Source organism: Phalacrocorax aristotelis, chromosome 1 (genome assembly GCF_949628215.1).
Source record: "Phalacrocorax aristotelis chromosome 1, bGulAri2.1, whole genome shotgun sequence".
In the NCBI taxonomy this organism is placed as follows: domain Eukaryota; kingdom Metazoa; phylum Chordata; class Aves; order Suliformes; family Phalacrocoracidae; genus Phalacrocorax; species Phalacrocorax aristotelis.
In genome coordinates this window covers 24183578-24196343 of record NC_134276.1, presented here as the reverse complement: position 1 = coordinate 24196343, position 12766 = coordinate 24183578, and the positions used below count along the sequence as shown (strand labels likewise).

Here is a 12766-nt window from a genome sequence, read left to right as displayed (position 1 = left end):
GGACAGCTGTTTCACTGTGTGAGCTGTGCTCCTGGGAACAGGCCTCATAAGCAAGGGATGCTTTGGCATCTGGGTTTGCATTTGGATCTAGGACTGTATCGAGGACTGCTGAAGTCAATAGCAGCCCTGTTTTCAGAACTACATCTAAATGGGAGAGAAGATTTTCCTCTTTGTTCATTTGTATATGAATTGCTGTAGTTTCAAAATAGAATCTGGCCTTTCGCCTCAGCTACAATTTACAAAATTTAGGACTTCTTATTTTAGCACTAGTGAGGCATAATATTATAAGATTACCAATGGTTTTATTCCCCTGCATGGAGGAAATTCCCTGGATTTTAATAAAAAAGATGCAAACCATTCTTTTCTACAAAAAGCTGCTGAATGAGAGCATCACAAGTTTATTTCTGCTTGCACCGTCTTGAGCTTCAGATTTCTACAAGGTACCTGTACCTTACAAGTTCCCCTGGGCAGGTACGCAGTTTTATCAAACACTTCTCTGATGTGGCTGTCTCAGCCTAGTTCCTATTTTAAAGGAAGGAAAGTTGAGTGCACAGGGAGATCCTCTCTCCTTGAGGTGCCTTGGAGTAGCAATAAGGACACCCTGTTGTGCTCCTCTTCTCCCTCAGGCCTGTGTGAAGTTTTTTACCTTCTCCCTCAGCCACCTTCTCAGATTTGTGTTACAGATTTGGGTTCTTGAAAATCAGGCACCTGAAGAGTAAACGCAAGTTACCAGAGCTTGTTGTTCTGAGAAGCTGAGCTATGCCCCAGCGAGATCTGATTGCTAAAGCCTATAAACGTGTTTTTCTTCAGATGGATGCTCTTAAGACCGCAGGCTGAAATCCTGCTCTTGCTGAACTCACTGGCAAAGCTCCCACTGATTTAAATGTGAACAGGATTCCCAACATGCCACCTTCTTCTGTGTCTTCAGCACCAGAAGTAGCTGTCTTCCTGGATTCAGTCCTGCTCATATTTTTCCCTGCTTCTAAGGAAAGCTGAATGTTGTTCATGACTTCTGCACGTGGCCAAGACCTCTAAGACAATGTTCCTTCATGACAAACCACCTGTGGTGTTTTCTCAGTCTCTGAGTTTGAGGCTGTGTCTAGGTGGCACAGCATAGTGCCATAAGGTGACCAGAGCTGGCATTGAAAGTGCTGGAAGCAGCTTAGCTGTGTTAGCAAATCACTTTTCCAGGGGCACATGCCAAATGGGCATGCTGGGTGGGAAGGTGTGTCACATCCTGCAGGAGTAATGTCTGGGCTGGAGTCCTCATCCTCCTTCTGAGTTAATCCTGACTTACCTGAGCTACTTGGCTTTGTGGAGAAACGAGATGTGATAGTTCGGCAAAGCACAGCGTGAACAGAGCTGGGCTACCTTTGCAAGCCCTCAGCGCCTGCTGCTGGTGGTGAAATACCTGACTGCCCATCTGCCATTTTTTCCCCAGGGCTTTTAATTTTTGGCGTGAAGGAATCTGCCCTGGTGAACAAAGTGTTCACCTGCATCAACATCCTTGTTCTCGGCTTTGTCATGGTCTCCGGCTTTGTGAAAGGTTCTGTTAAAAACTGGCAGCTGACTGAACAGGACATTTACAACACCAACTACAGCATTTACGGAAACAAGTATGTTGGATCTTTTCTTCTCAGCTCTGAAATTGATGCATTTTCAATGGCGAGTTCATAGGGGGGTTTGTGGAGTTTAGAAAACCAGGGAATGGGATGGCTCCCTCCTTTGCCAAACACCTTGGAGAGAAAGCTGATTTCGGTGGGTCTTCGCTGAAAGCAGGCTGTGCTGATGGACTGAAACTGCTAGGAGGTAGGCTGTGTCGATGTGGGCCTTGCTGCAGAACTGACCATTTCCAGCCTCATGACCAATACAGCATCCAAATTTGAGAGAAAAGAGCTTTTTAGACAACCTCCTACTCAAGGCTACACCAGGACGGCTCTGGTGCCTGCATGAAACCATGACCAAGTATAGCTCTGTAGTTTCTTTGGACACTTGGGCAATATCCTTGAGGCACTGTTATACCTTTTGGAGACCTTGTCTCAAACGCTTCAGTAAAATGAAGGCAAGTTGCAAATTATTTTAATGTATTGCAGTGAGCATATCATGAATCCATTTTTAATGACGTTTTGCTACTTGGCCAAAATTCTGTCTTCCTATACAAGATCAAAATTAAGGACCTTTACAAGGGTTGCCAGTGATACAAGGCTGTTCATTTTTGCTTGAGACTGCAACACAGAATAAGGGCCTTTAAATATCTCCACATACATCAGCTCAGTCCTGGCTTGCTATCTAAACTCTTTATGCTGGCCTGCAAGGAAGTACAGTTTGGCAAAAACTGGTGAGATTTTATAAATGTTATTGGGTCAAGTCTGGCTTGTGTACAAGCCACGTATTAAGCCTCTGCAGAATTCAGCCTGCTGCAAACAAATTGCTTCTGTAGGAGAGGTCCCCCCTCCTTCCCTGCTGCTATTCCCATGCAAGGAGCAATTAGTGCAATAGCTTCAAAGTGTAACTGTAGCTCTTTGACCCATGGCACTTACTATTTTTGTAAAATCTGTTCTGGGGTTTACTTCACTTTATCATTATTTCCAGAGTAATCCACCTATGGGTTGTGCTATTTCTTCAAATAACAGGCCAGTTTTCATCCAAATCTCAGCAGAGCTTCTGTGAGAGAGTTCAGATGGTTATACCTGATAAGACTTGCAAATTTGGGATTTACTTTAATTTAATTGCCTTAATTCGTCTTTACAAAGGCTTTTCCCTGAAGAAGTGACCTGAGTCACTTGAACTGATGGATGTGTTATACGTGATTCAACACAGGCGCATGGATCTGGGGCCTTGATCCAGAGTGCCCTGCGATCAGTACTTGTCTGTTGACTTGAATGAACTTCAGCTGAGGCTTAGCAAAGCATTTGGTGCATCAGGGGTGCAGGCTCCTCTCCTCCCTCAGGGTCGCAAGCACAGTTTGGGTATGAACTTGGCACAGGGAATTCTGAAGTTGAGAGTGGAGGATTGGGTGGATTTTAGACAGTCATGGCACCCTGCACTGCTCTCTGTCTGCTCACCTACACTTTATCTGAGTCGATCTTAGGTGAAAAGTGAATCGTCTACAGTTTTCTCAGTCTTCAGTTTTCAGAATTACATACTGTGCTTTTTCAAAAGCTTATGTTTAAATGAATATGTGTATCTACACACATGCAGTAATATTAGGAGAGGAATTTTAATAGTCATGCTATTTTCTCCCGGTCTTAGCCAACACATTTTTATCTGCCCCCAAAAACAGGTGGTGGGAACAAACCATGAAACATTTTTATTCCATGCATTCCCCAGGCTGTTGCAGGCCAGTCCAAAGCTCAGCGGTGGGTAGGGCTTAGCGTTTTGCCTGGTATTTGTATGCTAGCACATGAAAGGGTGAGTGTGTTCCTTCGAACTCCAGCTTTGGATTTTGTTATGGGCTACATGAATAGTTTTGTTACTCTTACCTAGCCAGGATGACTTCTAACCCAGTGCCATGCCTTTTAGTCAAACACAGGAAGAAAAGCTCTACGGTGTTGGAGGATTTATGCCCTATGGATGGAAAGGAGTCCTCTCAGGAGCAGCCACGTGTTTTTATGCTTTCGTGGGATTTGACTGTATTGCTACTACAGGTAAGAGGGAAGATGTCTTCATTCTGGTTATGAACAGGGTTGCTGGCCGGTTGGCTTTCGGTAATGTTGCACAGCACAGATAATGAGTAATTCAGGGCACTGCATTCATCACCCTTCTGAACCTCAGCCCAGAATATACTTGTAGCTCAGCTGCTCCTAGTACTCAAAGTGCGGAGTATGTCCAAGTCCCTGGGTGCTTCAGTGTTGAATTCTAGCTGCTGTGGCAGGCAGCTAGACGATATAATCCAAAAAACAAGCTTTCTCCCTTCTTTGCCTGCAGGGCCCAGTCCCGTGGTTGGTCACTGATGACACTAAGCAGGACAGATGCCACAGAAAACACAGCAAGCTTTACCAGTTAGGCAAACCAGGAAGGCCCAGGTTCAGACGCTCTGTATGACTAGTGAAGTTTGAACCTCTTAACTCCAGATGATGCTTTAATCAGCAGGTTATTCTGGAGTAGGGTTCTTCAGTGCCTTCAGCTGAAGATGCTCCACTGGCTTTATTTAAAGAATAAATACTCCACTGGTATTTAAAGAGCCAGAGAGAGAGCCTCTGGGGAGTCATCTGCAGCCTAAAACTGTGCCTCACAATAAGGGGGAGTTTTTATCTCCAAAGGTTCAGAGATCTCCTCCTAAGAGAGAAACCATCAGCATTGTCGTGTTTCTCCTGGCTAAGAAGAATCCCAGTTCCCTGGATAAAGGAAGGATTATCCTTAATTTCACATTTGGCAAGAACTGAGTTGCTTCAAAGCTGGAGCAGAGAGAGGAAGAGATCATCACAAAGACAGATAAAGCAGTACTGCCTCTTATTGCAAGGAGTTTGAGAAGTTCTGGCTCCATTATTCCAGCCAGCCTCTCCTTGGAGGAGAAACACATTCATCTGCCTTTGACTTATAGGTATATGGATCTCTGCTTACCAGTTCATCCTCCTGAAATGCAAAACCTCAGGAGCTCTTGCTTTCAGACAAGAGCAGCTCTGGAGGACACGGAAGGCTCAAAGCTGTTTTCTAATTAATCAGTGCCTGAATTTTGAGGAGTTCTTTGTTTCACACATTTGTCCCAACTTGGTTGTTGAAAATTTTCCATAGAAACTAGAGGAAGTCCCTTTTTTAAAGGGGCATTTTCAAAGATCCTTATGATTTCCAGGTGCTGTGCAAAGACTGCACTTCCCTGGAACTGGGTACCTATGCTGCTGTGTTCACTGTCTAGTAGTTTTGGTGGAGGTGCTAACTGAAATACTCACCCAAGAATTTGCCCTACAACTGCACAATAATTTCTTGTCCCATGGCTTGTGATCATTGAAGTGTTCTGCAGCATCATCGGGATAGCAGAAGTAATTGGAGGTAAAAATAACCCTTTTTGGGGAAAGGACAGCTTTTAATGTGGATTGCTTCTGTGCCTGAGTTTACAAGGCCTCCAGAAATGTTTATGTCAGAAGGAGTGACAGGAGCAGCAGAAGTGGGAGAAGCAGGCTGCGGCAGGCCATCGGCAGCATGCAGCTCCACACACGGTCAAACAGTGCCTTGCTGCCCATGGAGCCTTTAAAATCCCCATCCAGCATGCCCTAGGTTGGGATAAAGTTCTTGCTCATCATTTAGCTGATATTTAAATTTCTTTCTTCTAGGCGAGGAGGTAAAAAACCCTCAGAAGGCCATTCCTATTGGCATTGTGGCATCTCTGCTCATCTGCTTCGTGGCTTATTTTGGTGTGTCAGCTGCCCTGACGCTCATGATGCCTTATTGCCAGCTGGATACCAATAGCCCTTTACCCAATGCCTTTAAATACGTGGGTTGGGATGGAGCTAATTACGCAGTGGCTGTCGGTTCCTTGTGTGCGCTTTCTACAAGGTGAGACACTGTTCTACCTTGGTGCATCTCTCAAGGCAAACGTATCTCCAACTCCTTTAAAAAATGGTGCATGTCAGGGCTTTGCCTTGACTATGTTCCCCTAGGTCAAGAGAGCTGAGGACAGGGATGAAATTCAGAGCTATTGACTTCAAAAGGCCCAGTATTTCACCCTGTGATAGATTTGTGAGATGCACATGACCAGTGTCACTTCAGAAACTCAGCAGCAGACCCAGCAGGTGCATCTCTGGAATATAAGTAGATTCAGTGACTAAGTCATGGAGGCAACTACACAGTGCAAATGTGGTTTGCCCACAAGACATCCTGGCTGGCTGGGTGGAGAGCAGATTAGTGTCAGGTAGTACAGGCTGCATCTTCTGGAGCATATGAAGCTTACCATACCCCGGGCTGTTTGTCTGCTGGTTGCCTGCAAGACAACCATCTGGATGGGAGGCAGGGCAGGCTGGAGGCAAACTGTCATATTCTTCTGCACTCCAGGGACCTGTTGTTTCAGGTCAACTTAGACATAGTCGGTCAGGTGAGGAACTCATAGAGGCTCATAGGAGTTACGGCTATTTTGCTGCCTGGAAGTCAGGCTGTTTTATGGCCCCATAGCGAAGTTTAGGTATGCAAAATCTCAGAGCTGCACCTCAGTTACTGGCTATAAGCAAGATGAGTGTGCGGGAGGAGCCCTTGAAGGAGAAACTGAAGTGAATAAAAGCCACCTGTTCTCTGTTTGTACTGCCATAAACTTGCTTTTGTTTGTGTGCCTGTGCTCAGCAGGAGGTGATGTAAGTAGATTATTTCCCCTTCTGTGTCCTTAGTCTCCTTGGCTCCATGTTTCCGATGCCTCGAATAATTTATGCTATGGCTGAAGATGGACTTCTCTTTAAATTTTTGGCTAAAGTCAATGAGAAGAGAAAAACTCCAATAATTGCAACACTGACATCAGGGGCGGTTGCAGGTAAGATCCAAAGACTTACACAAATGTGTGGAAAGGAGACATAAGGTCATCCTAGGGGCAGATAAGTCTTTCTAACTCTAGCCCACTTGTTAATCGGATGTATTGCACAGCACGACTTCCCAGAGGGTGCCCTGTGTTTCCAGGGCATGCCCTGGAGGAGCTAGGTGAGCTGTGTGCCTGTCCCTCTTTCTCAGGGCTCATTGCTGACATCCTGTCTCATGCCAAGAATTGCCTTCATCCTCTCCCTGGGTGCTCTGCCAGCCTTAAAATTAATTAACCCCCTGCAAGGTGGCAGCCAGTGGTGCCTCAGCATCCTTGTGGCTGTTGGCCTGGCTTGGCTGAAGACACCTCACTGCCTGTGGGTAGCAGCTCAGCAGAAGACACCAGAGCAGCCAGAGACAGACAGATGGCCCCTGTGGCACAGGCGTTTGTTAATCAGTTAGCCACAGCTGGCAGCCATCCTGTCCTCTCCTCCCCATTCTCAGCCCATAGAAATATGGGAATTAAACCTCCCAGACTGCAAGGACAAATGGCTTACCCTCTTCTCGCAGCCATCCCCTTCCTCGCAATGCCTAGCAAAGAGCAGAGCCTTGCTGCTTCCTCTTTACCTTCTGCTGCAAAAGCAGGATGAGCTGTCGGTGTGAGAAAATGACATGTTTGGTGGGGAGTTGGTGCTGAACTGCTGCTGTGGGCTCTGAGCTCCCGTGAAACAGCTCAGCCTCTGCCTCAGGACCCATGGAGCCTCCTCATAGATGGTCCTCTGGCACTTCCCTTTTCAGATGGCCGCAGGTGCAGGCTGGGGAAAAAAAGAGACAGATAAAGTAAAAAAAACATGCTTTGCAGTTCCTTCAGGTCTTCCTCAGAGTGATCTGTAGTGCCTAGGACCAAAGCTCGCGCAAAGCTGCAGGGATAGCACTTGCCAGCTGAGTGTAAAGGTTGGGTTGGTTGTTGGGCTCCAGGTGGTGTGTTAAGGGCGGGTTGGCCCAGGCTCAGCTCTGAGATCCCTGTGCTCTCATACGACCAGTGGCATCGCCTGAATGTCTGACTGACATCTGCCCTCTGCTTACTTGCTTCTCCTTCCAAAGACCTTTATACAACGGTCTGTACAACCAGGGGTTGCCTGGTGAGGGCCTGTAAGCAGGATAATCCCTAAGGGATGGCAGTCTATACCTTTTTCTAGAAATCCTCATGAAGAGGTGTGCTAACTCAAGATGCCTTCCTTGATGCTTGGTACCATTGCACACACAAGCCTGGTTTCGCACCAGCTGAGCTGAGACACCAGAGTGAGATGCTGCCCATCCTCTGTTCCCTCTAGCTACTTCCATGAGATAATTTTGGCCTTAGGGGTGCTGTGGCTGCACCAGGGGACTCCAGCAATTAGGCTGTGGCTTAAACACCTGCTCAGTGCTGGTAGTTGGGTGAACATACCCATATGAGACAAATAGGCTGACATTTCATGTAGCAAATGGTTCCTCTGGTTCCAGCTAGTGAGGCTGTGCTGGGACACCCAGTGAGGCTCAGGGTGTTCATGCACCAAGTCCTGCCTCTCCCCATCTCATGACAGCTCAAGCTCCCCAGCCAAGTCCAGTCACACATGTGCTGCAATGTCATTAATATTCCTGAGATGTGCATGTTATGCTGTGTTACTGATTTTTCTTCCCTCTCTCACCTTCCTCTCCTCCTACAGCTGTTATGGCCTTTTTCTTCGACTTGAAAGATCTTGTGGACCTCATGTCCATTGGGACCCTCCTGGCTTACTCCTTGGTGGCAGCCTGTGTGTTGGTACTGAGGTATGGATGTAGAAACAGCCTCTCTTGTACCACACAGACAGAAATCCACACAGTGATCAGATGCCCTCATAGTTTTCATAGACACAGTAAAACCATGAACATCTCCAGCTATAAGCATGTGAAGAGCTTGTTTCTTTAAGCTCATGCGGGATTGTGCTAATTGGATCTGCAAGGGGGTCCTCTGAACTTGGTTAACCCTTGGCCCATGCCACTTCTGCTGTGGTGAACTGTGAATGCCCTGGGAGATATGCCAATGCACAGGGATGAGAGATGGGTGGTCCTGGATACCTGTGTCATCATCACTCTCGTTGCCTCTGGGATTACACTTTCAGGTCATCTTAGTTTTGAATGGGGATTCAGGATAGTCTAGCAGCAGCAAAAAAGCTGAGCATGTGTTTGGAGGATCAGTGCCTTAGTGCATATCTTTTTAGAAGCACTGAGCTCCCATTGCTTCCTTAACCTAGGCTGAAAATTGAGTATTTTCATTGTCTGGCACCTCATGGGCAACAGCACTCTACCCACAAGGACTGTATTTTGAAGATAGTGTCACTGAAAAATACCTGTGTGTTCAACGGCTGATATTCAAAGTCTGGTGGAGGATTTTTGCCTGCTCACAGCAAATGCATTAAACTAAGAACTGTCTTGCAGTAGGTGAAGGGCCAACACTGTACTGTAATGCCGTTGCTCTCTGCCTGTGCTGTCTACCGTGCCCCTTGAAAATCCTTGGCAATCTTCCTTGCCCTTCTTACTTTTCCTCTGATTTCCCAGTCCCCTCTTCTCCATGCAGCTGTAAGTGGCTTCTTAATTTATTTTTGCAAGCTGCTGTACCCATTTTATGGCATTTTCCCCATTGTAGATTTGCAGAGCTGATAGCCTATCTTGTAGCAGCCTGGTCAGTGATTTGGCTGCCCTGTTGGTTGCCTAATGAAGTATCAGCTAAATTGTTTCCAAAGCTGTAAGGTCCTGCCACTAATAGCCTGCTGTGCCTGGAGCCAAGGATTTCACTGCATTTCTCAATTCGCAGTGTTTCACAAATGCCCTCATTGCAAACACATCCCCACAGGAGCAATTTTAAGCTGTCTTTCAAAATGGTCAGGCATGTGGCTGAGTGTCACGGGCAAAACCTGTGAAAAAGAGCTGAGGCTGGAAGAGTGTTTCTTCTTTATGGATCACATGGCTGTGCATCAGGGCCCTGTCCACATACACAACAAAAAATCACCATTTTTTGTTCACCTCTTCCTTCCCTGTGTGGGCGCAGACAAGCCAGCAGAAGAGACTGGGATGGAGGAGGATGGTGCACCAGGAATATCGCTGCAGGGTGTGATCAGCAGCTGCTGGGGTGCAATATCTGCTGATCTGTTAAGTCAGTGACCTCCGTGCCAAAATGCAAGAGCTGAACTGCCACAGTTGACTCAACAGCCCAATTATCTCTGTCTGTCTGCTGCTTCCTTCTCTAGTCCCCACTGCCGTCACCAGATCATGTTTTGGTGATGCAGATGATAGGGTTTATGAAAGAGAGCACTATCCAGTTTAAAACACTGACATTACAACCAAGCTGTAGGTGATAATAGCTGACCATATTTGCTCACATTATGATAACGTTATTCCTTGGATTCTGCCCTGAAACAGAAGGGTGTAGACGTTATGTGTGCCTGTTCTGGTGCTGGTGATCTGGGGCGCAGCTGTGGTTATCTGTGTGGCTTTTAAACCAACGCTATCCTGCACCAGACCAATATGCTCTTTGTTTCATTTCCCTTTTCCTAGGTATCAGCCAGAGCAGCCTAATTTGGCATACCAGATGGCTAGGACAACAGAGGAGACAGATAACAACGAGTCTGTGAGCACCAGTGAGTCGCAGGCTGGATTTCTGCCAGAGGAAGAGGAGAAATGTTCCCTCAAAGCCATACTGTGTCCCCCAAATTCAGACCCTTCCAAATTCTCTGGCTCAGTGGTGAACGTCTCAACCTTCATCATTGGTAAGCACTGGTAATCACTGGTAACCACACTGAGCCAGCTGGTAGGTACTTGAACACGGTGGGAAAGCTCACCTCCTGGCTGTAATTTTGATGTGCTCCTGTAATGGCCAAAATAACTGAAGGTCTGCAGATTAAATTTATGATTTGAAAAAAAATCCAGAGATCAGGGTGGGGGTGTATAGGGGAAGGGCATATTTCCTACAGTTAGGTTTTTCATGTGTTGCTGTTTTGTTTGCCAAGCTTTCAGATTCTGCTTTGCCTGCTTGGGGTTTTGTGGTTTTGGTTTGGTTTTTTTTTTCCTGTTCCTAAAAAAAAAAATCCGTAAACTTTTGGTGTCTGTTCACAGGTTTCCTTATTGTGGTTAGCTGTATCCTGACTGCCCTTGAGCCAAGCATTCTGATAAAGTCTGTATGGATCATTGCTACAATCCTTGTTCTTATTGTCAGCTTCATTATATGGAAACAGCCTGAAAGCAAAACCAAGCTCTCCTTTAAGGTGAGTGTCCTGGGAGGTGTAGCTAGAAAAGAGCTGTTTGGAGGGTGGTTGGAGGAGGAAGTGCATGTTGGCTTGTATCTGAAGGGGGGAGTTGGCCAAATGGACATGCAGAGAATATAGAAATGTTGTGAACTTTTCCATGCAGAGCTGCCAACAGAGCTGATATTTTGAGCTCTCCAGCTAGCATGGATGTAATCTCTCATATTCTGTGCTTAGTGCATAAACAGATGTCCTACCGGAGCTGAGCTCAGCCTCCAAATGTGGTTTCCTCTTGGGGTCTAACTTCAAATGTTAGTGTAGGTACTTTGCTGCAGAATGCATGGCAGAAGCAACGTTGTGGCAATGCTGCTGCCCAGCAGTGCCCTGTGGGCAGAAGCGTATTTGGCACAGAGAGAAGGACTGAAGGGGTTAGCTGAGAAGTTGGAAGAGGGAATCAGGAGGGGAAGTCACATGTGGTCAGGACATAGACAACAGCAGAGGACTTAGAAGGAAATGTAAATGGAGCTGGAGTCCAGGAGAAGCTGGGAGAGCAGAACCTGGTCTGGACATGTGGCCAGAAGGGAAGGTCACACAGTGCTTTTGAAAGCAGATGGTTATAGGATACGGGAAGAGGCAGAGGCCAGGGGAAAATGGGATGCTTTTGAAGGGATGCATCAAATTGTGGATACAGAAGGAGAGAGGACCCAAGAAGCAAGCTTGTGTAGGAGGATCAAAGGCGTACTCACTAAAAGGCTCTAAGAAAGTGCACTTTCGTGTCCTACTTAGTCCCTACGGAGACTAAGGGATGACTATTCTCTCTTTAACAGCCTTAATTATGAGGAACTCTATTGTTTTCCTGCCCTGTCCAAGCACACCGTCCTTTCTATATTAAACAAACACTGGGATGGTTTTTTTTCCCCTGTCTAATTCTGCAAGTTATGTTTTATCATATTGATTTCACACTATTCCCTCAATTTATTCAAATAGTTTTGGATTCTAATCCCATCCTCCATTGACTGCTCTTCAATCACAGTTTTTCGGTAGATTCTGTGATTTTAAAAATGTTACCAAGATACCAAAGTTGCCCAAGGTAGTGTTTGCAGCTCATCTTGGGGTATGGTCCCAGAAGCGGAAAGAGAAATGGCCAGGAGCAGAAAACTTAGGAACTGTTGTCTCGACTGAATTTTCTGAACTTGTTTCTGAGGAGGTCTCTACGCCTTACACTCAGGATATTTTACCTCTGGTTTTTTCCCCTCAGCCACTATCCTGTCTGATTAAGAAAAACAAAATTAGACCTGTCACTGCTAAATCTGTAGTGGTTGTTTCTTATCTCTTTTTTGTCCTTTAGACGCTTACAACCTGTCTACTGATTTTTCTCCAAAGTCTCTCTGGGAATCCAGGGCTGACTGGTTTGTTCCCTGGTTGGTTTTCTGTACTTATTTTTAATAGGTAATTTGTCTCACTTCTCCAGTCTTTAGAGACCTTACCGGTCTACCAAGAGCTCTCATAGATGCCTATTAATAGTTCAGAGATCACTTCTGCAATCTCTGAGTACGTAACTTTCCCCCTAGGGAAATCTCATTTGTCCCTACTGACTTGAAAAAGCCTAATTTAGAAAATATTCTTCCATTTTCTGATTTGTGTGGCAATCCCCTTTCTCTAATGATGTGAACAGCTGCTTTGGGTGAACAGTGTTTTGGTTTTTTTTTTTGGTGAAGCTTAAATCAGGAAAGGCCTACAACATTTCAGCCTGTTTCTTTTTGTAAATCCCCTTTTTCCTTAGGAGTGAAGTTCACTTTCCTCTTGGTTTCACCATATTCACAAACCTTTCTATTGTTATAAATTGTCCTTTATGGGGCCAGTTCTGTTTAATATCTTAATCAAGAATCTGGATGAGGGAACTGAGTTCGCCCTCAGAAAGTTTGCAGACGACACCAAGTTGGGTGGGAGTGTTGATCTGATTGAGGGTACGAAGGCTCTACAGAGGGACCTGGACAGGCTGGATCAATGGGTCGAGGCCAATTGTATGAGGTTTAACAAGGCTGAGTTCCAGGTCCTGCACTTTGGTCACA

At 45.9% G+C, this 12766-nt stretch overlaps 1 protein-coding gene across 13 annotated transcripts in view; it reads left to right on the top strand.

Annotated features, from left to right (window-relative positions):
• The window catches only part of SLC7A1 (solute carrier family 7 member 1), a 49274-nt gene that overhangs the window by 32824 nt on the left and 3684 nt on the right, over positions 1-12766 (top strand). For all 13 annotated transcript variants that reach the window (XM_075084398.1, XM_075084388.1, XM_075084377.1 and 10 more), the window contains 7 exons: positions 1442-1616; positions 3523-3647; positions 5271-5493; positions 6315-6454; positions 8142-8244; positions 10009-10220; positions 10567-10715. In XM_075084398.1, coding sequence (XP_074940499.1) covers positions 1442-1616; positions 3523-3647; positions 5271-5493; positions 6315-6454; positions 8142-8244; positions 10009-10220; positions 10567-10715 — 1127 coding nt within the window. The remainder of the gene's footprint in view (positions 1-1441; positions 1617-3522; positions 3648-5270; positions 5494-6314; positions 6455-8141; positions 8245-10008; positions 10221-10566; positions 10716-12766) is intronic.